Source organism: Molothrus ater, chromosome 24 (genome assembly GCF_012460135.2).
Source record: "Molothrus ater isolate BHLD 08-10-18 breed brown headed cowbird chromosome 24, BPBGC_Mater_1.1, whole genome shotgun sequence".
Classification (NCBI taxonomy): Eukaryota; Metazoa; Chordata; class Aves; order Passeriformes; family Icteridae; genus Molothrus; species Molothrus ater.
In genome coordinates this window covers 4,365,467-4,390,097 of record NC_050501.2, presented here as the reverse complement: position 1 = coordinate 4,390,097, position 24,631 = coordinate 4,365,467, and the positions used below count along the sequence as shown (strand labels likewise).

The following is a 24,631-nucleotide window of genomic DNA, read 5'->3' as shown; positions in this document are numbered from 1 at the left end:
TTGAAGAGCATTTGAGGGGGATGAAGAGATTTGAATGGATCAACCCTCTATACCTCTTCATATCCCTCCTCCCACCCTTAAATGCCATCTTTAACAGAAATAAATTAGAATAAGCGATCAGCCCATGCCTCCTAAAGACAGGTGGCAGGGTAATATTAAAAGAAATGAATAAAAATTCATTTAATGAGCATTGTTAATTAAACCTGGAAATCAAAGAGGTCTGAGTTGTGGGAATTCAGAGGAAAAATGAAAATGAAGGGAGCTGTAGCTCGGGGCAGGAAGAGTGGAATTAAATTAACTGCAGTGTGGGGCTGTGTTTGTTGATGTCGATCACACAGCGCGGCGTGCTACAGCTGGGGGTGAAGGGTTTGTGCTCTGCTCCACGTAAAACACGCGCTGCCAATGGAAGGTCCCGCCCTGCGGGTGGCACGGTGAGACCGCTGGGACCCGCGGTGACACAGCCCGGCCACGGCGCCCGTGGGCCGCGGGGAGCTGTCACCGTGTGTCCGGTGCCGCCAGTGTGTGCCGGGCTGTGAGCGGCCGAGGGTGTGCGTGCGCCCGTGGGGATGGATGGGCATCGCCGCTCCGCCGTGGGACCCGCGTGGCCGTGATACCGGGGAGGGGGGGATGGCACTGGAGTCACTCAGTGCCGCTGGCAGGACCTTCCTGCCCTGCCCGGCTCGCCCCGCTGGTGTCCGGTGCCGCGCTCAGGGACCCGGTGTTGCGGGCCCGCCTCGTCCTGCCCCGGAGGGAGGGCTCAAACAGAGAGTGAGGGAGGGATGGGGAGGCGGAGGGAGGGACGGAGAGGCGGAGGGAGGGATGGAGGAGGGCAGAGAGGCAGGCACGCTGCCCGTCGGTGCTCCCCGTTTTCCCCTGGCTCTGTTGCACCCGGCGCCCGTCCTCCCGTCCGTCTCCTCGGGCTGGGAGCCGGACCCGGAGCATCCCCAGCCAATTCTCGCTGTCCCCAGTCCGGGATGCAGCTCCCCGCTCCCCGTCGGGGAGGAGGGTGAAGCGCCCCGGGAGGAGCCCCGAGCTCTCCCGGCAGGACCGGGCCCCGGGCCCCGCTCCTGCCGCGCTCCCGGGAGGTCGCAGCTGCCGCCGGGGCCCTCGCAGCGCTCCCGGAGGGGCCCCGCACCCGGCTCGGGCTAATAAAGTCAAACCGTAGAGCATCGCCGCGGCCCCGCAGCCCGCCCGCACTCTGGGGCTCTCCCGACCCTCGGGGCTTGCTCCGCAGCAGGACTCTTAGGGCAGGGGACCCGGGGTGGCACCGCGGGGAGGGTGTGCTGGACCGGGGACCGGGGACCGGGGCCGCCCGACGGCGCGGGGGTAGCACCAGCCACGCTCCCAGGGGGCGGCGGGTGCCCCTCGCCCCCCGCCCCGGCCGCCTCCCGCCGCCGTCCCGCCGCGCCCGCTGTCGGGAGCCGTCGGGGCCCCGCGGGAGCGGGCGGCGCGTCCCCGTCCCCGCGCTCTGACGCGCGCTCCCGGGGCGGCGGGCGCGCCCCCGCCGCTATAACTGGCGTGCATGGAGTCGGGGCCGGCGCAGAGGAGCGGGCGGGCGATGGGAGACGCCGCTCCGGCGGGATAGAGGGGCGGAGACGGGGGCACCCCCGGGGCCCGGCCCGCCCGGGGCTTGCCGCGGGCCCGCACCGATGCTTGTGCACAGCTACCCGGGCATGGTGAGTGCGGGACGAGCACGCGTGGGGCGGGACGGGACGGGACGGGACGGGGGGCCGGGGACTGGGGCCGGGGGTCCGTGCCCGCCTCACCGCCGCTGTTTTCGCCGCCGCAGGACCGAGCCGAGGGGCTGCCCGGGGCGCCGGCCGGGGCCCGCCTGCCGCAGCTGCCCTCGCTCAACCAGGCGCCCTATGGCTCGGCGCCGCCGCTCTGCCACACGCCCGCCGCCGACTTCCAGCCGCCCTACTTCCCCCCGCCGTACCCGCAGCCGCCGTTGCCCTACCCGCAGGGCCAGGAGCCCGCTTACCCTCACCTGGCGGACCCGTACGCGGCGCTCAGCCCTCTGCACCAGCACCAGCAGCCGGCCTGGCCCCCGCAGCGCGGCCGGCAGGACGAGCCGGGGCTGCTCTCGCAGACCCACCGAGCCCTGGGGCTCGACCCTCGCCGCGAATACCCCGCCGTGCCCCGCCTGCTCCACGGGCTGCCCGACGGCGGCCACGGCCTCGCCGACGGCCCGCTGGGCCTCCACGGCCTCGGCCACCACGGCCTCGAGGACATCCAGGTACGGGGGGACGGCGGGAGCACCGGGAGGGTGCCCGGGGTGGGTTGGTTGTCCGGGGACGGGGCCAGATCCCTCTGCCTGTGCGACCGAGGATTCCAGGCCGGGACGAGTCGGGCCCCACGGCGCCCGTACCCCCGGGCAAACAGAAACACCGGGCCGGGGATTCCCATTAGTGGGGCTCACTCGTGTCCTCAGAATTCCCTCTGGCCGGGGGCAGCGGGGGGAATCGGGCCGTCCCCGCGCCGCCGGCAGCCGGTGCCCGGGGCCGGCTGACGGCTCTTCCTTCCCTCGGTGCTTTCAGGCCGTGGACGACGGCGGGATGAACCTGCTCGATCAGTCCGTGATCAAGAAAGGTAAGAAAAGCGCGGCGGCTCAGCGGAAAGCGGCACCGGACCGGGCCCCGCTCCTGCCCTCGGGGCTCCCAGCGTCGGGTCCCCCCGCGTCCGCCCTCCCGCGGGGCTGCTCCCCGCCCGTCGGGAAGGGCTCGCTGCTGTCCCCGGCGAGACTGAAACGAAAGCGGCGGGTCCCGGCGGGCCAGCGCGCCCACCCGCCCCCGGCCCACCGCTCTCCCTCGGGCGGTACCGCTGCCGTCGATCCTTCCCGGTTCCGAAGGGCCCGGACGGGCGGACGCTGCTGTCGGGGAGCCCCGGGGCCCACCCCGCCGGCGGCCGCGTACGGTTTGCGTGGAGAGCCCGGGGATGCCCCGGCGGCGCTCGGCGGCAGCTCCCGGTGCTCCCGGTCCCGCCGTGCCCCGGTCGGATCCCCGCGCCCGGCGGCGGGGGAGGCAGCGCGGGCCGCGAACCGCTTCACACCGCGGCGGATCGGGCCCGTTCGGCGGGACCGGTACCGAGGGGAAGGACGCGTTTAACGGAGACGAGAAGTGGCGCGGCTCTGGGGCCGGTGCTGCCTGTCCCGCAGCCCCATCTCGGCAATAGCCCGGGTCTGCAGACACCCCCCCGCCTCTGCCGCTCCAGAACCGGGGCTTCGCTCCGGGACCAGAGGGGAGGCGATGCCTTTTCCTCCGGGACCGGCGCGGGGATCGGGGCTGCGGGCAGAGATCCCGCTCGACCCCCGAGATCTCCCGCGTCCGGTTCTGCCCCGCACCCTGACCAGTCCCCCACATCCCAAGGAACCGGTGGGTAAAACAGCTCAACTCCCTAAAATATTTCTGTACTAAATTTTCCGCCGGGCCGTTGTGAGAGCGATGAGAGGGGCCCGGGAGCGTCCGGTTTGGTTCTCGGGGCGATCTCTACTATGGAATATTCCAGCGCTGCTCTTGGCTTCTCCCCGCGATTTTTTACAGAATTTTGTGCATGGGGAGGATGCGTTTAACCAGAACGGAGCCGCAGCCACGGGGACGGCTCGGTAACGTGGGCCGGTGGGTGCTGCAGCCCCGCAGTCCCGGTGCTGGTCCGGGCCGTAGCCGATCCCCGGTAACTGCATGAAAAACCTCCCGTTCGTGCGGTCCTTCCCCAGCTGCCGCCGGTCGTTTCGGGGGGAGCGGCGCTCCCGGTGCGCCGCATCCCCTTTCCCTAGGAAAGGCCATTCTAGCAACACGCGGCTGCCAGCGGGACATTAATGACCCGCATTAATTGAGCTTTAATCAGAACGCTGGAGAGGCGTTTCATTAAACATTCGGGAGTGAGGAATGGTCGCAAGAAGCTGAGGGGTGCGTGAGCCGGCACCGACCTTACCTCCGTGGCTGGGGCAGGGCAGGAGCGCCCCGGAACGCTCGGGAAATATCCCGGAGTGGGAATGTTAGTCTGGAAGTTCGGTTAGAGTTATAGTGGTTCAGTGAGGTTTTCCCCCTCCTTTTTCCAAAAGCGCCTTTACTTAGAATTTTTTGTCTTCTATCGGAAGGATTTGTCGTTGTTTAGTGCCTGGTTTTTGCCCTTGGAAATTCTCTAGTTCCCTAGTCTTGGAAAGAAAAATTTAAAAAAAGAAAAAAGAAAGGAAAAATAAAATTAAAATATCTCTGGCTAAAGGCAGAAATGGTGCAAAAAGCTCGACCGCAGCCCCTGTGCCGGACACTTTTTCTTCCACGCCCTTTCTTGTCTGGGAATTTTAATATTTTTTTAAATATTAATATCTCTTTTCCGTCCCTGTTTTTGCCCTCTTTATTATTATTTAAATTTTCTCTATTATTATTGCTGTGTTTGGAGAGCGCAACTCCGAGTTTGCTGGGGAAATCGATAAATCCAAAGCCACGAGCGTGTTTGCGGGGGGAGCTGGGCAGCCCCGCTGGAAGCGGCGGGACGGAGCCACCGGGGCTCCCGGGAGCGGCGGCAGCACCGGGGGCTCTGTCCCGGCCCCGCTCCGTCACCCGCCCCGCTGTCAGGGATCGGGAGAACGGCATCCGGAGCCGATGGCCGCGCTCCTCTTTCCCTGCCCCTGGAAGCTCCCAAACGGGCGAGTTCAGCTCTAAAGAAACCGGAGGAATTATGGAAGCTGCAGCCGGGGATCCTGGATCAAACGCCTCTGCCCTCCACACGGCCCGGGGAATAAATTCCTTTACATTCGGCTTTATTTAATTTTTTAGAATGTATAAAATGTAGCCCTGGCAGCTTTGAGCTGTCTTCTGGAGCCCAGCGTGGCAAGAGCCGAGCCCGGGCCCCCGCGGGTGAATGACACCCCAGGAAAAATAAAATTAAATTAAAGCCATGTGAGGCAGCTCCCGGCGGGTCCCGGGCAGAAAGAGCCGGAGGGAGCGGCTGGGCAGCAGGGCTCGAGAACCCCCAATCTGAAGGGAGCGAGGTTAAACTTAAAAAGCGCAGTTTTGTCCTAAATCGCACCGAGATCCCAAACGCCGATTAATCCTGAATTCCTGACGGAATGGCCGTCGGACAGAAACCTGATAGAAATCTTTGCGTGTGGAAACAGATTTATCCCGCCTAATTAGTTGCCCTGATACTATTGTCCTGGTTCAACAAAATATTAATCACCTGCCCCAGATCCCCAAACCTCCCTTTTAACTCCCGTCCTTGGAGTCGCATTTAGTCCCCGGTCGGAAAGAGCCCGGAACGGGCGGGAAGAGCCCGCAGCCCCGCGCTGTCCCCGCAGCCTCTCCCCTCCCGTATCCCGGGATTTCGGGGCCATTCCCGCTGAACGGGGGTCACTGCCGATGTCCCCCAGCCCGGCGAGGGGAAGATGCTGCCCCCGGAGCCTCGGAGCGCTGTGTGGGAGCATCACTGACGGCGTGTCTGTTTTCCCTCCTTTTCCTTCTCAACTAAACTTCCAGCCGTTAATAAAATTCCAGGGATTTTGTGGGCATCTCGAAATGCGGTGCATTGCCACCCTCTCCCCTCCGAGTGTTTTCCCCAGCCCGCAGCGCTCCGGCTCCTTGGGTGCAGGTAACCCCGAATGAAACAAGTGGAGAGGAAAAGCGGGGATTCACCCCAGAAAGGGCTCGGGGACCGCCCCGGGACCCCCATCCCGCATTGCCGGCGGGGGCAGCCGGGTCCCGGCAGCGGGTGCAGCCCAGGGAGGCAGATCCCGGCTGGGAACAGGCGTTCAAATACCCCTTTCCACCGCTGCCCTCGGGACTGGTTCTGGTTCGTTATCGCCGTGGTGATCCCTAGGGCTGGAGGCGCCGAGAAATCCCGGGTGAAGGGTCCAGTCCGGTTGTGGGGTGCGGTGTGTGAGCTGGGATTTCACTTGGAGCAGGGAGAGATGTGATAGCTCTGAAAAACAGACGATGAGTTTTTCCCCCGTGATGTCGTGACAAATGGGGTGATAGATTTCGTTTGGGAATAAATAGATAAAATCTTGGACAGGGCAGCAGAGCATTTATGAATATCTTGTACCCCTATTTGTTCATTCTCCTTTTTTCCCATCAGTATTTCAGAAATTGTTTCCTTTGCCTTTCTTTTGTTGTTGTTTTGTTTGTGGTTGAGTTATTATAATTATTATTAGTAGTATTAGTATTAGTATTACTTTCCCTTCCAAGCATTTATATAAGACCAGGAAATATTAGACTGAGAAACATTAAAATTAGCTCTGAAAAAGTTTAGCTGGGGCTCTGGCTGCTTTAGTCTACAGCAGCTCAGGAATTTTCTGCTCCACTCACCTGCTGCCCTGATGTTTGGATGCCCAGGTCAGCTGCCAAGGTCTGGCTGTGAGACCCCCCCAGACATAAAACTGGGGACTCAGCAAGTCCCGAGCTCCTGGTGCAGGGTGCGACCTTCTGGTTATGAAATCAAGCATTTAGGTCGTTGTGCTCAGTAGCAAAAAATCCTGCAGCTTGGTTGTAAAATAAGGAGGGGTTTTATTGCTTTCACATCCTTTTGGGATCAGCAGAAAGCTTCTGGGAGAGCCTTTTTATTACAAAGAAAAATACCAATCTCTTTCCCTGGCACCTGGGGACACGCTGGGGTGCGGGAGCAGCCCTGGGTCCTGCTGGAGGTGGGCAGGAGAGAGCTGGGGCCCTGTGGCAGAAGGAGCAGGGTGAGCCACAGGGGCTGGTGCACCCGCTCGCGGGCACGAGTTTTGGCTGTGGCATTTTACAACCTGGAGTAGAGACAGAGCAGGGTGTGACCAGCGTGGGCTCACACTGGCACCCAGGCACGCACAGCGCGCGTCCCCAGCTCCGTGCTGGGGCAGTGGGACCTGCTCCTGCCACTGTGCCTTGTGTTTGTGGATCTGGTGCTGCCACTGTCCCTTGTTTTTGTGGATCTGGTGCTGCCACTGTCCCTCATTTCTGTGGATCTGGTCCTGGCTGCTGCTGCCTTCCCTCATGTTTGTGACTTGTTCCAGTTTCCATCCGAGGCTTTCGAGCCGCTCCGAGGGGCAGTGCTAGCGTTTCTGCTCAGGAATGTGGACCTGTTTGGCTGGATACTGGACAGGCAGATGGAAAGCTGTGCCTCAGAGCCCACAGTCAGGAATATTGCAAGAAGTAGCTGTCACTACTAAGGAATGCAGCAGAGGAGGGAGATTAAGGACCGAGATCCTTAGATCCACTCGCCACCGCACGCGAGCTCCAGGTTTTGAAGCTTCTCAGCTTCTTCTCAAACTGGTGGGATTGAGGCACTGGCATGATGGCAGCAGTGCCATTTCTCCTTTGTTTTGGTGCAAGGAGGAACTGAGCTGTAAGAAATGTAAGAAGCCAGATGTGGCAGGGGGAAAAAAAAACCCTGAAAGAATGGTAGATTAGATAAACATCATTTCCTGTGACGAGTAAGGTAATAAATGAGGTCATCCTGTAAAACACCTGGGGCTGTGAAGACACAGCTTTTATAGGACTGTCCAGGGCCGTGGGTGGAGGTACTTGGCTTCCAGTCAGCTGCAGGGTGCTGGGCTCGCTGGGGAGCCCTCCCAGCTCTCTGCAGCTTCATCTGCGGCGGTAGTTTGCCTGAGTAGGAAAAGGGGCTCACCCGGGACAAGCCGGGTCTTGACTGGAAGTTTTGCTGCCTTAGTGCTGCTCATGAATGCTTTAAAGTTTCGACAAGCCCTCGCACACACAGGGAGATAGAGCAGCGTTCCTCAAAACACAGTCACACCTCCCGAGCCTGCCGCTTCTGCCTCGCGCGCTCACGGTGCGCGGCAGGAACACCTACTAATCAAACAGAGAAACTTGAAAGAAAGTTTTTACTCTGAACTGCATCCAGATCACCATTCCTCCATTAAAATTATATTTTTAATGTCCTATAATTGCACCAGGATAAGCCCAGGTGTGTGTTCATGTGAGATAACACACGCGGGTACTGGTGAAGGCGCTGGGCTTTGTCTCAACCTCCCCACTGCCTCCCAGGCATGTGTTATCTCCAAGTTTCATGTACCTTGTCATGACTTACTGTTTAATTAGATGTTTCTAAATGAATTTTTTTCTTTGTTTGAAATAAAGAGCAACTCTTAAAGGGTAGGTTCAGGAAAGCCAGCTTGGGTTGTTTTTTGGCTTGTGGCTTGAGCCAAAGCAGCAGCACCTCTGCTCTGGGAGGAGAACCTCAGGTGAGGCTTCTCCATGGACAGCACCGAGAGAGCAGCACAGACGTGTTGGGCTTGCTCTGGAGCACCTTCCCCTTCATTTTGGGGGCTGTTCGGTATCTTTGCAGTTTGGTGTCCACTGTCACATCACTACCCTGGCTCCCACAGGGGCTATTTCATCCACAGGTGGACTGGCAGCAGGACAGCCTTGGCCAGGTTACACCAGTGGTGTTTGTCCCTGCAAAGGAAGTGGTGCCAAGATCTTAATTTGTGTGACAGCACAGATGCCTGCCTCACTGGGGTCCATCAGGACACACACCCAGGGCAGCACAGGCACAGGCAAGACCCATAGGACCCATCAATGTCATTCCAGACCAGGGTCACACTAAACCTGCAGCAGAGCAGAGGCAAACACAGACTATTCCTCCCAGTTTAATAATATTCCAAGATAGATGATCTCAGAAAAAAAATGTTTGCAATCTCTCTTAATTATTTGAAGAGCCTAAATGAGGTTCTCTGAAGTCCTAGACTAGCACTCTAACCACTAAACCATCCCACCCTTTCCTGTGTGATCCAGGGAATTACTCACTCTTGCTGTCCTTCCATTTGTTTGTTTATTTTAATTCTTAATGGAGGAACTAATTAGCAAATCTGGATGTGATGCTTGGAGCTTCTGCATGCTCAGCTCTCGTCTCCCTGGCCTGTCCCCAGCCCAGCTCTGCTGTGCCTGGGTATTGCCTTCCCTTTGGTTGTGGTTTGGGGAGAAAGGGCAGAGAATGGGAGCGAGAGGGAATTGCTAGAAAGGAGCCCAAGGTGCCCATTGCAATTAAAGAACCCCAAAACACAGCATGGCAGGAGCTTGGGGCTTGGAGCAGGACCAGGGGAGCTGGGAGCAGGTTCACCTTCGTGGCTTAAAAATCCACGGCAGTGTCTGCGGTGCGTGCTTGGGATTCCAGCCGGGCTGAGTCTCCCCACCCTCTATCTCAGGCATTTATCTGGCATCAGTCACCAGAGTGCCGAGGCGCCAGGGAGAGAGGGATTGGGTCAGCCCTGTTCCCTCCGGACTGGTCAGACAGGTCCCAGGGAGCAAGTGGTGTCCCCAGGGCTCCCTGGGAGCCCCAAAGTGGCCACATGTGTGGGAGAAAGCAGAGCCACCCTCCCAGGGCTGGAGAGGTTCGAGCAGAGGATCTGACCGAGGGTGCTTTGGGAGGTTTCCAGCACAGGATCCAGTTAGCAAGAGATGGGGTGGCCATTGAAAAACCATCATCAGAGGGTTTGTCGCAGCAATACACTGGTGTCAGCAACCCAGGGCATCCGAGCAAGGAAAAGGAAAAGCCTTTTTTGCTGTGACAGTGGGTGAGCAGTGCCTGTCCCCAGAGCAATCCCTGGCCAAGGGCAGCTCCGAGGAGCCGCTGAACCGAGAGATTCACGTTGCTGTGGTCAGACCCAGACTGAAACCCCGCCAGCTCGGCGGGCTGGCAGCGAGCTCAGTACGAAGGGAAGAATTTTTTCTGTTATTATTCAGTTCTAATCTTTGCTGGATGGTCTTTTGCCCTTCAACAACCTGAATAGATTTAACAAATTGACAGGAACATGGCAATGGCTTCCACGGGATCGGTCATCGCTCACCGCAATGTCACAGCTTTGCTCTCCCCTCTTAGATTATGGAGATCCCAACCACACAAATTCAGGTGCATCAATAGGGAATACAGGGAAAAGTTCCCCTGCATGTTGTTGTGAAATGGATTGAACTGTTTAAACACATAAAGAGCTCATAGACTGGGTGCCAAAGTGTTTGTGCTGCTAAAGGAGTGAATTTGGGGTGGTTGATGCTGCAGGCAGAGTTATGGAGTGTGTGGGGCTGGGAGCACTTGCTGCAGCACAGCCAGGGGTGACAATGGATGGGGAACTTCCCTTGGTGTCAGCATGGAGCAGTGTGGCTTAAATCCTCTGGCTCTCCAACCTCCCGTTTCTAAACCTGCTTGGTTTGTGCTGTGAAACGTGAATTCTAAACGGGCAGAATTTGACTGAATTTTAAATAATTATTCAGTAATTGAACTGAAATTGAAATAGTTAATTTTCTAATGTAGATATAGAAGGGCATAGCTGCAGATTCAGAAAAAGTAATTTAGAATCAAGGGGGAAGGAAATAATGTGAATTACCAGATTAAACTGACTTCTCCAATGAAGTCGCTGCATCGGGGCGGTTTCCAACCAGCAGTGCAGGAAATATCTCCAAACACTTCGTCACTCAAAAGCAGGACCCAAATAATTTTCATTCATTCCCTTTAAAGGTTCAGACACCTGAGTTTTACTGTTTAGGGGGACATTTTAATCATTGATGTTTGGTGCCTTCCAGTGAAGTGTTTCTGCAGTTACTGCTCAGACTGTGACATCAGGGTTCCCCAGACAGCAGAATAGAATCCACTCCATGAAATGAAGCATGGAAAGGAAACATGTGGGAGCTCACCACAAATTAATTGTGAGCAGTTCCCAAAAAACTGACAAACTATTCTGAACAGCAGCATATTTGAGGTCGAGTCATTCCTAAATGGTGAAGCAGAAAATGCCTTAGCTGAAATTATCAATTGCAAAGCACTTTCTAGTCCCCTTCCCAAGTCCTGCAGGAGCTCAGGGGGCTGAGTAAATTTTAATATTATATCAGCTGGCCATTCCTATCAAAGCATGATGTACTCAGCAGGGACCATTCTTAACCAAGCCATTGTTCCCATGGATTTGGGGGAGTCTGAACCTTCCTGCTCTGTAGATCCATCCCAAAGCTCCCCAGGAGACACCTGCAGTGACTCATGGTTGGGACTTCACTGGCTCAAACAGAGGTACAGAATGAAAAATGGAATTAATATCACACGGCAACTTCATATTTCTTTCCCAACCTGATGAATGGATTTGCATGGGAAACAAAATGTTAAATATGGGAGTTTTGCATAGGCATGGGACCTCTCCTGATCAGCTTTCTCATGGGAATAGATTGAGGCTGTATCCCTGCTCTCCTCTGAGGGTCCGAGATTCATTTCCCTATCAGAGCTCAGCGATCTCGAAAAGCCGCAGATAAAACCAAGATTCTTTCCATCCTTCCATTTGAAAAGGCCGATGATGGTGGTGGTTCCTAGAGAGGCTCTTTGACAGGGGGACTCGGTTCAGGTTGTGCATTCGAGATAAAGAGAATACCTGTATAATCCCCTCTGGGGAGAGAGGATAATTACAGAGTGTGCGTTTGAAATACAGCTGATGGCTCTGACCTCCTTCCCTGGACCATCAATAAATACCTCTCTGCTGAAACACCAGGAAATTGGTGCAGCTGAACTCTGCAGCACCTCCTCCCTGAAAAAGGGCTTTTAAAGGGATGGCAGGAGCAGCTGCCCTGGCTCACACCCACATTCAGATATTTTTTTTATATATATATATCTCCATCTTATAATTTACATCAGAGACATTCAAAGGAAGGTTAGATGAGCTCGCTGACAGCTCTTCCCGGAAGACAGCAGCAATCCCTCCCCTCTCTGCAGCGTTTCCATCGGGGGCTGCACACAAACATCCATCAGCCGGGACCCGGAGCGGGTCAGAGCAGCGGCACCCCCGGCCAGGGAACAAACCGGGGCTGTCACCGCTGCACCTGCAGAGCCGTGGAACCAAAACCTCGGCACCTGCGGCAGGTTCGGAGGGTGCAGGTGTGCGGGGCACGGCTCAGCTCTGCCCCGCAGCGATGCCCGAGGCAGCCGAGCCGGCCGGGGCACGGCCCTGGAAAGGGACGGGGGGCTCAGAGGCTTTGGTGGGGGACTGGAGACAGAGCTGCTGTGCCTGAAGATGAGCGATTGCTTTGTCCCAGGTTGTCTCCTAAGGCGATTTACTGCTAGCTCTTTAAAATGCAACCTCAACAGTAGCACACTCCCACTTTTAAAGGGATGTCGCAATAAAAGCTCCGATATTCAGGGATTCCGCCTTACCGAGGAAGAGAATTTACCTGCAGTGTATCTGGAGAGAGAAGAAAACAGACTTGTAAGACGGGCAGCGATTTGCATCTTCCCTCTGGACCTGTTTTTCCCCTTACAGCACCCAGAGCTCCAGCTGGAAATGGAACAGAACAAATAACACCACGATAAGCAACTCAATTCCCAAGTACCACAATTTTTCCTGCTAACAGATAATTTTGCAAGCGAGCAGCGCATTTCTCCTATGGAAACGACTCTGTACTTCGTATTTTTCTCTTTTTGTAGGAAAGTTTCTTTTCCCTTAAACCCAGAAATCGATGTTTTGCTGCCAGCCCTGAGCACGGACACCGGCTCCCGCAGCTCCGCGCACGAAGACTGAGCCGGGCTGCAGCTGCACCTTTTCCACCGAACGTTTACATTTCAAAGTGCCCATTTCCAGGAATCACAATGGTAATTTCACCCACAGACTTCGGTGAACAAATATGAGGAAGGAGAAGGAATGACGGAGCATCCTCAGTCCGGACCGTGCAGAAGAGGGAGGATGAGGAAGAGGAGGCGCAGGGCTGCGGATCGGCTCGTGCTGGATTTCACTGGGCAAAAGCAGGAAATTCTCCAAGGGTTTCTAGGTGAAAGCCTTTGAAGAATGGGTTTGTTTTGCTCCTTCTTTTTGCCTCTTGAACTTAAGATCCAAAGGATCTACCTCTGCAAGCCAGAAGTGGCAGAAACTTTGTGCTTTCTTTTGGGACACTTCGAAGGAGTGAGGCTCCTTATTCCATTCTCTGGATTCATAGCTGAGCAATCCATTCAGCCGAGGTTTTATCTTTCTCCCAGCTGTCTCCTGAAAACCCTCAGGGAGACAAAGCTGTGCCATCCCATCCCATGGGCTGCAGCATCCTGGAGGTGTGGGACTCCTGTTGTTCATGGAATTGCCTTTCCATTGCCTGTCTGCTCCAAGGGGCATCATCACATCCCATGCTCAGCGGCTGGACCAACTCCTCCTGGTGCATTCAGCACCCAAGGACTTCTCACCTGGAGAAATCTCCCACCAGAGATTACTTGGAAAGTTTTAATTGGGTGTCATAACATCCCTCCCAGGTAGACATTATTATATTATTATCTGCAATTTGTTGCTGGAGACAGTCAAGCCCAAACAGGGATAGTGACTTGTCCTGTGTCATAACACAATTTCATTCTGGCTGTGGCAGATACAAAGAGATAACCCCAGGCAGGCAGGGTGTTCTCCAGCTCAGGGAAGTCAAGGGATGAAACCCTTGGTAGTTTTGGACACCAGGACTTGTTTGAAATCACTCTCTGCATCAGGGTTTTTTGAGCCACAGCAAATGAAGTTCTGGGGGTTCATCATCTGACAGTTACACCAGGGTATGTTTTAAAGACAAACCAGAACTGACTCAACACAAAAGGCTCCTCTGATGGGACATGACAAACCTTGAGGTTCACAGGGAAGATGAAGTCATGGGTACCCGCTCCAAGCACAGAGGCAAGCGACTCACTGGGAGTTTGTGTCTCTCCAGGGCTGCTCACACACACCTGGAATTGAACAGATTGCAAGTGGCACCTGCCCTGTGAGGTTCAAGGCTGCAGTGAGAGGCTGAGTCTGATGGAAAAGCTTCCTGTGAGGTGTACAGAAGAAATGAGGATCATTTCCCTCCCCACACTCAGCAAGATTCTGCTGTGTGCCTGCTGCTGCCATGCTGCCCTTCTCCAAATCACCACAGCACCAGGAGCCAAGATGATGTGGTGACAAGCAGCTCGATTTCACAGCTTCCTACAGAAAATCCAGGGCTATGAAAACAGAGGCTGTAGGTAAGCAGCCTGCAGCACAGCACTCCCCAACACTTGGGCAACAGCTGAACCCGGATTGCTTAGAAAAGCATTCCCACATGGAATTGCACACACACACATCATGCCACGTACCTGAGCTCTGGTAAATCATTTAACTTGCTCTGTGCCTCAATTTTCCCCAGCTGCACTAAGGAGCTGGCTTGAGTCAGGAGTGAGTTCATGGCTTTGGTGGCTGGAGCTGTACCAGCACTGGGCTGAGGATCAGCAATGTGTGAAGCCCTTTGAGGTCTGCCAGCATAACCTTATTCCAAAATCTGTTTTCCCTTTCAGATCTGACCCCTTTGACCTGTGCCAGTGCTTGCCTGTGTCCAGCCCACCTGCAGCATTCCCAGGGCAGGTCAAAATGCTTCACAGGGGCCTCAGTTTTTGAAATCTGCAGCCAAGCTCACCTAAATTTGCTGATTTAGAAATAGCAGGATTAATCTGAATAAAAAGCACTTCCATGGGAAAAACCCTCTCAGAAATGCCAGGCAGTTTAAGAAAAGGAGGAGGACAGAGTGAAGCAATCAAGCATCAATAAATAATAATTGATAAATAATAAGAACAGATAACAAAGAGGACCTTGCATTCCCCAGGAGTGCTTTGAGCAGTTATTTAAGGTCTAAGGTCTCCTTCTTCCCCTTTCTTTGGCTGAATCAACCCAAACTCCCACTTGTGCCCAGCCATTTGTAGCTTCCTGGGGTGGGCTGGGGTGACCCAGGGGTTCCCCATCCTGCTCACCAGGCAGGGCTGGAGGTGTGATTGTTTGGGCAGCAGCATCCAACCCTTCCTCATCAGCCTTTGTGGTGTGTTGGTGTGACACTGTGTGCACGAGCATCTCTGGAATGTGTTTCTGGGTTTCCACGGTCAGGAGTGGGACCCGACCCTGCCCGAGCTCCTGCCAGGGGGACGAGGGAGGGAGAGCCGGGTCACTGTGGGAAAGGTGGAGTCCTACTCTGCCAAAAACGGGTGTCTCCTATGGCTGATCCCGCAGGGGGGGTGACGAGTGCAGTGACACGGTGTGACATTTCCATCCCACATCTCGGGTCCTTGTTGTGCCCGGCTGCTCCTTCTCCCGGGCGCCTGCAATCCCCGCTCACATCGGGGCTGCTCAGCGCCTCAACCTCACCGTGCAGACCCTGGCTCTGCCCCGAGCGGTCTCTGCTCTGCACCGGAGCCGGGATGAGCCCTCGGCAGAGGCTGCGGGAGCAGCTCGGGGCTCGGCAGGCGCAGGGGGTCGGCGCTGGGGCGCGGGGCTGCTGGCCCGCACCGCTCTCATGCTTCCTTCTTGTCTGCAGGCTGGCTCAGGTGCTCCGATCACCTGCTGCTTGCGGGAGCGGGAAAGCAGCAACTGAAGATCGAGGGGGACTTTTGGTTTACTCAGATGACAAGAGACAATTTTGGTTCCCCAAAAGCCAAGGAAACAAAGCTGTCAGGCTTTAATGGTAGCTTGTCTCCCTCCTGCAGCATGTTTATGGGCAAACAAGCTGCAGATCAGACCAGGCAAACAGCAGCAGGTGAGGCTCAATAACAATAATTCGTGATTAATGGCGAATGTGGCTTTGTTTATTCTTGTTGTATCGAGGCAATGCTGTCTAATGGATGAAGCACTGCTGCAGGACTCCGGGGCCCGGCTCAGCTCCCAGCACTGCTGCCTGCTCCATGCCTCTCTCACATCCCCTGTGAGGGCACAAGCTCTACGTGACACAGCCACCCTGTCCCACACCTGCACGCGCCCAGATCAGAGGGCTGTGGCCTTGGCTGAGGCTTCGAGGCAGAAGAGCAATGCCAAAATCCACGCTCAGTGCTGGTGCCTGCCTGGTTTGCTTGTGGCACAGAGCTGGGCTGATCCAGCTGTGCTGGGCTTTACCCTTCACAGCAGTCAGCTCCAGGGCACAGCTTTCCAGGGCTTTGTTTCTGACAGTAGCATCATTCCTAAAAGCTCCAGTGCGTGTTTCCCGAGCGTTGTGTCTCCACGCTGCACATCAACATCACCTGTGCCTCTCTGTCACTGCCTGTGGGGTGCCTGGCAAGCGCAGAGCTGTATCCCACCCTTCTCCACAGGCTCTGGTGTTAAGTCACGCTGGTACCAGCTGGGTTTGCCCCCTCCCCAGATGCTGTGTCCCATGGATGTGTGGTGAGGCACGAGCCCTCTCCCTCTCCCTGCATGGCTCTGCTGTCCCTCGGGTGTGTGCAGATCCCTGGCCGTGCATGCAGCTTGAGTGCAGCCATGGCATGATCACAAGCATGCACGGATGTACCCAAATATAATCCAGGTTACCGAGTGGATCAGTTACACGCAGCTCTTCACACCATGCTACAAGCAACACCTGCTCCCCAGGGGAGTCTGGTTTGGGGGTGGCCCCTTCTTCAGCAGAACCCCATCGATGAGACCCCGCAGGGCCTCACAGCTCAGCAGCACTGCACGGATATTTGCAAACCACGCTCTGACTTTTGATTTTAAGGGATCCCCTAGAGACTAACCTAACCTGTTCTGGGACTGCGGAAGAAAGCTTTGAAGTTGCTCCTTCCTGGAAATAGTTCTGGTTTCCTACGTCTCAGGGGAAGTTCCTGTGTTTGTTCTGCCCTAGACCAGCCTCAGCCATGGCAAACATGGACCACAGCTGCCAACTCCAGCAGGGCACTGGTGCATCTCACCCTTGGCTCCCTGACTTGGTGCAAGTTTTGTGCTGGGAGGAAACTCCGTGTCCTTCAGCTCCTTTCCATTCATCCCTTAGTCTTAAAACATGAGTCATTTTTATGTAGCATGTGCTGATTTTTATTGCCATGCTAGAGAGTCGTTGAGCTGGATTTTCAATGTGCCGATTGTAAGCGCCCCCTCATAGGTCCAGTCCACGAACCCTCCCTGCTTAATCCTGGGGCTGCTGTTTCATTTTGGCCATATGTATTTCCTTTATAAACCACGGCAGTCACTGCTGCATTACTTGCAGGAACCATCTGACTGTGGAACAGTCATTCCTGAGGAAGCACAAAGAATGCCAGGGCTGAAATGATCTTTGGATTCTTTCAAAACCTGCTTATTTTTCCCCCTGAGTTAAATTGGTTATTAGTTTCAGAGCATAAAAACCAAAGAGATTTGGCACAAGTTTCACCCACAGTTTTAACTTACAAACCTTTATTGCATCTAGGAATGTTTCTTTTGGAATGACAAATGGGAAAACTGAGCCCCTTTGCCCCGGTGTCATGCCATAGGCCCAACAAGATGCTGCAGTTACCAGTGCCTGCCTAACCTTGTGTTAATTGACTTTTGCCCATTAAGCAGAGGGAAGTTTGTGCTGGATTAATTGGGTTTGATCTTGTTAAGCTTCCTTTTAGCCAGGGATGATGAAAGTTTAGGGCTGTGGCTATTTGTGGGGTTAATCCCAGAGCTGAAGGCAAAGGAACTCTTTCCCCTGGTTCCCGTGGGCACATAATGGAAGCAGAGCTCTGGGCCAGCCCAGCAGCTCCTGGGTTTGGGGCAGGGAATGGAGGAGGTTGATCCTGCCTGCTGGGATGCAGTGTGTGCTGGCACCGAGCTGAGCTGCAGCTGCAATCCCTGCAGAGGATTCGCATCCTGGCCAGCGGGACCAGCCACGTTTTGCCTGGCCACCAACCTCCATGGAGCACCCAGAGGGGACAGGGAGGGCAGCTGGCCACAGGTCCAGCCATCCACACTATGGACAATCCTCAGGAGACCAGCCGAAACCTTGGCTTTAATTACAGATGGGCTGGGAGCTGTGGGAATGCAGGTGAGGGCAGCGTCCAGGCTTCTTCCTTTCCTTCAACCTTTATTTAGTTTATTTTCATCACCCCACCTCGCTTCTCTCATTGAGGAAAATAAGGAACTAATGAGACATCCCAGCAGCAGTGCTGCTGTCTGGGAGGTGCTGGAGAGCTGCCTGGAGAGTCTGGGTCTCTCAGCCATGGTCTCCTCTTCTCTCCCTCTCCCTTGTCTCCAGTGCCCATCCCCTCGAAGGCCAACGGCACCACCATCTCCACGCTGTCCATGAACAAGGACGGCCTGATTGGAGGGGTCACCAATCCCAACGAGGTTTTCTGCTCCGTGCCTGGCCGCCTGTCTCTCCTCAGCTCCACCTCCAAGTACAAGGTGACGGTCGGGGAGGTGCAGAGGAGGCTCTCACCCCCCGAGTGTCTCAACGCCTCTCTCCTCGGCGGGGTCCTCCGCAGGTAAGCTGCCCCAAGAGCCCCAGGATCTGTGTTCAGCACCAGCTCTTGCCTCAGATAAAGAGATGAGAAATTCTGGTGTGTGGTACATCAAGGAATAGTATTTTTACTGCTTTCTCTTCTGTCCTTTCAAACCTCAAAGCTTAAACTAGGATTATGGTTGTTTTAATATGAATTACGTGGAAATTTATTTTCCCTCTTTGTTTTCTCTTTTCAGAGCCAAATCAAAAAATGGAGGTCGGTGTTTAAGGGAAAGATTAGAGAAAATTGGACTAAATCTACCTGCAGGAAGGCGCAAAGCTGCCAACGTCACCCTGCTCACATCCCTCGTGGAAGGTAAGGGTCCCTCCCTGCTCCTGTGGAGGGTGGAGTGCCAAAACTTGTATCCCCTTAATTTCCAGCTTTCCATAAACCAGAACTCTTAAAATATGGAGTGGTCACCACTGAATGAGCATGGCAATGTCCCTGTGTAAGCCTCCACACTGATTCATGAACGTGTCCTGTTAAATGGGCAGACTCTTGGGAAGGCAGTGGGCAGAACACAAATGAAACCAAGACAGCAAATGTCCCAGAAAATGTCCAAGCACATTTGCCCTGCCTGTGGTAGGAGGCTGGAACTGCATGATCTTTAAGGTCTCTTCCAACCCAAACCATTCTAGTCTATGTTTCCATGTCTGTTTTCCAAAACTCAGCCATTTCTGTTGGATCACGTGTGGCCCATGGAAAAGGGCTCCTCATGGATGCCAAGCAGGACTGTGAGCATCCTCCTGGCTGGAGCTCAGGGTATCCCTCATTTCTTTGAGCTGTGTTTAATAGTTGGCTCACAGAGACCAAACACAAAAAAAGCCTGAATAAAGCTGCCAAGAATTTCCCAGCTGCTCTGCAGCCCCGTGTGCCCACCTAAGGCACAGCTCAGGTGCTTCCAACCACGCTACCCTTGGGCAGCATCCCAAGCTCAGGTCTGGGTGATGTCACCTGTAAAAGAAGGAAATGCCCACATCCAAGTCCTTCCCTGCTCCAGGAAATGAGTGAGACACCAAGGAGATGTCAAACTGCTCTGAGGTTTTGCAGGTGGAGCTCAGGTGTGGAGCAGCCACCCTCAGAGCCATGGAAAAGGTGCTGCCCTGGCAGGCAGAGCCCTGCCCAGACATGTGAGGTGCCCCTGCCTAACTCGGTCACTTCCTCCCCTCCTACTTCTCTCCACCATGGAAATGATGATGCTGCCTCTGCATCCCGGGAGAAAAGCACACGGGGATGCAAACAAATGGAATGACAGCTCTGCCTCCCTCTGAGCTCAGGAATCCATTGTGTCCCTGCTCAGCTCGGTGCGGGCAGCTGCCTTCGGATCCTGAATAGAAAATCATCTCCATTGTCGCCAGCAAATTAAATGACCCGCTTCATTAGGCGGAGGTTGTTACCCAGGGCAGTTGGTTGTGCTGAATGAAAGGCTGATTTCCATGAAAAGAAAAGAAAGAAAAGAATGAAGGAAAGAAAGGAAGGAAGAAATGTACAGTTTGATTTCAAGTGGCTGCTGATGTTTGGGTTCCTGCTTCCCAGCTCATAGTAAATAGGAGTGTGGTTGATGGATATAATTTCCTCCTGCTTGTAAGCATTGATGGAACCAGGGGATGTTTCACCCAGAGGAAGCTGCTACTGCACTGCCACCACCCAGCACACAGAAACTGGTTTGTCCCCCTCTGCCCCAAACACGCTCTTTCCTGAACATTTGCTGTCTTGGTTTAATTTGTTTTCTCCCCTCTGCCTTCCTGAAGTCTAATTATTTAAAAGAGTCAATGGATGGGGTTTTGAGTGCTAATGAAATATGGTTTTCTTACACTGACCCACAGCCGCTCATAGCGATGGGGAGGATGTTCCTGGAGAACTCAGGGAGCACCAGGTAGAAACAGCTCCCTTGGGAGTCCTCACCACGTACACCAAGCACTCGACCTCTCTTGGGCAAGTGCTCCATGAGAGCACCTCCAGCCTGGACCCAAGGGAGCAGCAGGGCTGTATTTCCACTCCAGAAACACCCCTAAGCTCTTGGGAGGAGGTTTGCCCTCAGCCAGGCTCTTGCTGCCCTCCTGCCCACCATGGCCCTCTGTGCACTCTCCTGCAGCCTCTCCTCCTCAAGATCTGGCTCAATGTGTCTTTAACACTAAACCCAAAGTGTCCTGTTCCCCCTGGCACCTCTCTAATCCAGCATCCAAACTGCCTCTAAAAAACATTAAAATGTGCAGCCACTCACACACTCATGGAAGAAATAAATCCTGGCTCCAGCCCTGGCTCTGACATGAGGTCACTCAGCTCTCTTTCATTATCCCAGTATCAGTTTTTCAGCAGTTATTCCTTTCTGACTCTTTTTTTTAAACACACAAATAACTGCAATTCTGCAGTCTTTGGGTTTACCTTATTTGCTCTTTCTCTGGAGGAGGAAATGAAGTGGAAGTACTGTTGTTGTGTGGAAAGCAGAGACACTTCCCTGTAACAGGGCTCCATAGACTGAGCTCGGGGAGCTGGGCAGGCTGGGATGGGATCTGGGTTAATGCTTTAGGATGGATGGCCTAATACATGTGAGCAGCAGGGGGGCAAGGCAAATTAGCTCTGCCTGCCCGACCGGGATTTCGGGTGTTGGGCATGATCAATGGCCATCAGCTCTGATTATTTCCACGGGACGCCTGGAGATGGATCAATCCCATCAATGGGTGGGCATTTCCAGGGGGTGATGGATACGCTGCCTGCACGTCCAGCCCGAGGGCCCTGTGGGGGATGTAACCCCCTTCCTCCTGCCCCTTCCTCCTGCCCCTTCCCCTTCCCCTTCCCCTGCTCCTTCCTCCTGCCCCTTCCTCCTGCCCCTTCCTCCTGCCCCTTCCTCCTGCCCCTTCCTCCTGCTCCTTCCTCCTGCCCCTTCCTCCTGCCCCTTCCCCTGCTCCTTCCTCCTGCCCCTTCCTCCTGCCCCTTCCTCCTGCCCCTTCCTCCTGCCCCTTCCTCCTGCTCCTTCCCCCTGCCCCTTCCTCCTGCTCCTTCCCCCTGCCCCTTCCCCCTGCTCCTTCCCCCTGCTCCTTCCCCCTGCTCCTTCCTCCTGCTCCTTCCCCCTGCCCCTTCCCCTGCTCCTTCCTCCTGCTCCTTCCTCCTGCTCCTTCCTCCTGCTCCTTCCTCCTGCCCCTTCCCCTGCTCCTTCCTCCTGCCCCTTCCTCCTGCCCCTTCCTCCTGCCCCTTCCCCCTGCCCCTTCCTCCTGCCCTGCCTTGTCCAGCAGTCCCAGGGCTGAGGTCACGCTGTGACCCTCCAGTTTCTCTTTCAATCTCTTCTCAATTTGGAGAGGCCAAGCAGGAAACTTGGGATGAAGCAGGGAAAGATGCAGCAGGGGATGTTCCCAAGTAAGAAATACCTCTGCTATTCTTCCTTTTGCAGCAGATGCCCAGAGTCACTCCTCAGCCTGCTCCAGGGCCAGCACTGTCTTGATGCTCTTATAAAACGTAGTAAAGGAAGGACCCAGCTGCTGTTTAGAGCTGGCACTGGCTCATCTGGCCCACACAGACTCATTTACAGATGAGAATTAGAAACTCAGTGGTGTTTCTGCAGCAGGAGGTGAAGGTGGGGAGAGCTCTTGGGTGGCCACTGAGACAGGGAAGGGCCCCGGTCTCACCAGAACCGAGCCCCAACAGTTCTGAAGCTCTACAGGAGTTCCCAGCTCCCAGTTTCCAGTTCCCAGTTCCCTGTCCCGCTGGTGCTGGCACAGTGCTGATGTCCCTCTGTCCTGCTCTCAGGTGAAGCCATTCACCTGGCTCGGGATTTCGGCTACGTCTGCGAAACCGAGTTCCCGGCCAAGGCAGCAGCAGAGTACCTGTGCCGGCAGCACTCCGACCCCACGGAGCTGCACACCAGGAAAAACATGCTGCTGGCTACCAAGTGAGTACAGAGGGCAGGGAGCCACTGGGGCATTGGGGATCAGCAGCCTGGAGGGGCAGAATTAGCCCCCAAACTTTGCTCTTCTGTGGGGAAGAGATGGGCTCAGCATTAGCCCCCAAACTTTGCTCTTCTGTGGGGAAGAGATGGGCTCAGCATTAGCCCCCAGACTTTGCTCTTCTGTGGGGAAGGAAGGTGTCCAGAAAGGGGACAGCCTGCACGGATTTGAGGGTTTGTTCTTGCATGGGAGAGGGTAACCCAGCCCTGGAGAGCATTTTGGTACTGCCTCATGTGCCCTTTCAAAGCTCTGGCTCCAGTTCTGCACTCAGGGGCTTTCCCCAGGCGGGAGCCAAAAAGTCACCATGGGGAGGTGGTTGTTGAGGCAGAGAGCAGGAAAAGAACCTCAAAATACACCCAGAGGAGTTGTGGATGCCCCACACCTGAAAGCATTTAATGCTAGGTTGGATGAGGCTCTGAGCAGCCTGGTGTCCATGGCAGAGGGTTTGGGACTGGATGATCTTTTAGGTCCCTTCCAACCCAAACTGTTCTATGATTCCATGGCTGTGTCTCCTGCAGCTCTCCACATGCATTAGAGTGACCAGACCTCTCTCTTTCAGGCAAATTTGCAAGGAGTTTGCAGACCTGATAGCCCAGGATCGCTCTCCGCTGGGGAACAGCCGCCCCTCGCTGATCCTGGAGCCCGGCGTGCAGAGCTGTTTGACTCATTTCAGCCTCATCACCCACGGCTTCGGGGGCCCGGCCATCTGTGCTGCCCTCACCGCCTTCCAGAACTACCTGGTGGAGTCCCTGAAGGGGCTGGATAAAATATTCATGAACAGCACGGGCAACGGGCACACGGCCGGGGACTCCAAAGCGTCAGACAAAGAGGCGAAGCATCGGAAATAACAAAATAACAGCGCTGCCTCCCCCCGGGGAGCCTCCCCCGGGCACCAGAGGTGGCTCCAGGGAGAAGAAAGGTGACCCAGAGCACTGTTTTCTGAACTGCTGAGTTTGGACGTCATAAAGCAAACAAAGAAAAGGCAGGGGAAAAAAAAGAGAAGATTTAAAGAATTTAAGAAGAAAGCAGTGCTAATGAACGTAGTGAGGTTGAGAGAAGCCAGGCTGATGGCTTTGGGGTTTTGCCTTTTTTTTTTTTTTTTTGTAACGTGGATGCAGGAAGACAAGTCATGTGCAATTTGATTTTATTTTGCTTTTTTTTTAAAAAAAAAAAAACCCATAGTGAAATCCTGGAATTTGTTCCAAGTGAAAAGACTGAGAGGGAAGAGCAAAAGCCTCATCAGTGCAAGACCCAGAGCAGGAGCAGCCGAGGGCAGGGGGATGGAGCCCCGGCTCCACCTGGATTTATCTGCTGGTTTTGAGGCAAACAGCCAGGAAACCTTCCCACTTCCCCACCCAGAGCCCAGCCCCGACACCAGGCCAAGGAAAACTGCTGGCAGAACTGCTGTGGATTTAAAGCAGGTCCAGGCTTTGTTTACAGCTTCAGACTGAGACTCACTGTGGATTTTCCTGTGGGCTGAGGAGCCCCAAGGCCACGGCACGAGGGAGGAACAACCACACAGCCAATGGGTCCCAGGGCAGGACCGAGGGGAGTCCCCCTGACTGCTGCCCTCCTGGCTGGGGAAAAGGCAGGTGAAGTTAAACCCAGGACTAAACAAAACTCCACAACCCACAGATAACAGCACACAAGTTTCTAAATTTAGTAGTAGTAATAATAATAATAATAAATAAATAAATAAATAAAGCACAAGGAGCAGAACTTGAACCAGGCCAAACGGAACTCTTCTAAATCTGTATATATTTATTTATGTGTAATTAAAATCTGAAAGTTTTAAAATGTCCAGTGCAAGTTATTTATATCAAATTGAGTTGGGGTTTTTTTTTGTTTTGCCTTTTTTTGTTTGATTGTTTGTTTGTTTTGGGTTGGGTTTTTTTCTTTTGAAAGATGAAAATCTTTGGATTTTCTGCCATTAGAAATGGGAATGAAGTTTTGGATCCACCAAACTGTAGCATGGACAAGCTAGGCTGTGATGATGATGACTCTAGAAGTTCTGCAGGATTTTGTACTTGCTGTTGTTTCTCTTAATGCTGCAATAGATGTACAACACCCACACTACAATGTCATTCTCATTCTCTTAATAAACCTCTTTTTATTTGAAGAAAGCACCTCCATCGTCTTTGTGAGAAAAGATCCTTTGCCTCTGTATATAAAAGGGATTGTATCGTTTATTAGATGGAAATTATATAAAATTGCATAGATTGAAGAAAGAATTCTCCAGTTTCATGGCTGGGGGTTGAGTGCTGCCACAAAGAGAGCTTGGGGGTGACAGGAGCTGCTGTTCCTGCCCGGTGTCCCCAGCCCTGGCGCCAGTGGAGATGAATGAGTTTGCTGATGTTTCAGAACTACTCAGGGTAGTCAAATCTAAACCTGTCTGTGAGGAGCTGCAGAAGGACCTCATGGTATCAGTGATAAAACAGGAGATAAAACAGCCCCACTGATCTCCAGGCAATGAAGCTCCAAATTGGTTTTGTTCGTGGCGTCACCACGAGCAGGACTCTGCGCCAGCTCCCAGAGCT

General features: G+C 54.5%; 1 protein-coding gene across 1 annotated transcript; it reads left to right on the top strand.

Annotated features, from left to right (window-relative positions):
- Positions 1-1,649: 1,649 nt before the first annotated feature.
- On the top strand, positions 1,650-22,942 carry TFAP2E (transcription factor AP-2 epsilon). Its single transcript, XM_036397164.2, has 7 exons — positions 1,650-1,676; positions 1,790-2,236; positions 2,538-2,589; positions 17,907-18,135; positions 18,350-18,468; positions 21,898-22,039; positions 22,654-22,942. Exons 1-7 carry the CDS (start codon positions 1,650-1,652, stop codon positions 22,940-22,942), a joined length of 1,305 nt encoding a protein of 434 aa, XP_036253057.1.
- The last annotated feature ends 1,689 nt before the right edge of the window (positions 22,943-24,631 follow it).

Coding starts and splice junctions, on each gene's coding strand:
- TFAP2E (XM_036397164.2), top strand. CDS start 1,650: ATGCTTGTGCACAGCTACCCGGGCATG. Junction 18,136..18,349: donor CTCGGCGGGGTCCTCCGCAG/GTAAGCTGCCCC, acceptor TTCTCTTTTCAG/AGCCAAATCAAAAAATGGAG. Junction 22,040..22,653: donor AACATGCTGCTGGCTACCAA/GTGAGTACAGAG, acceptor TCTCTCTTTCAG/GCAAATTTGCAAGGAGTTTG.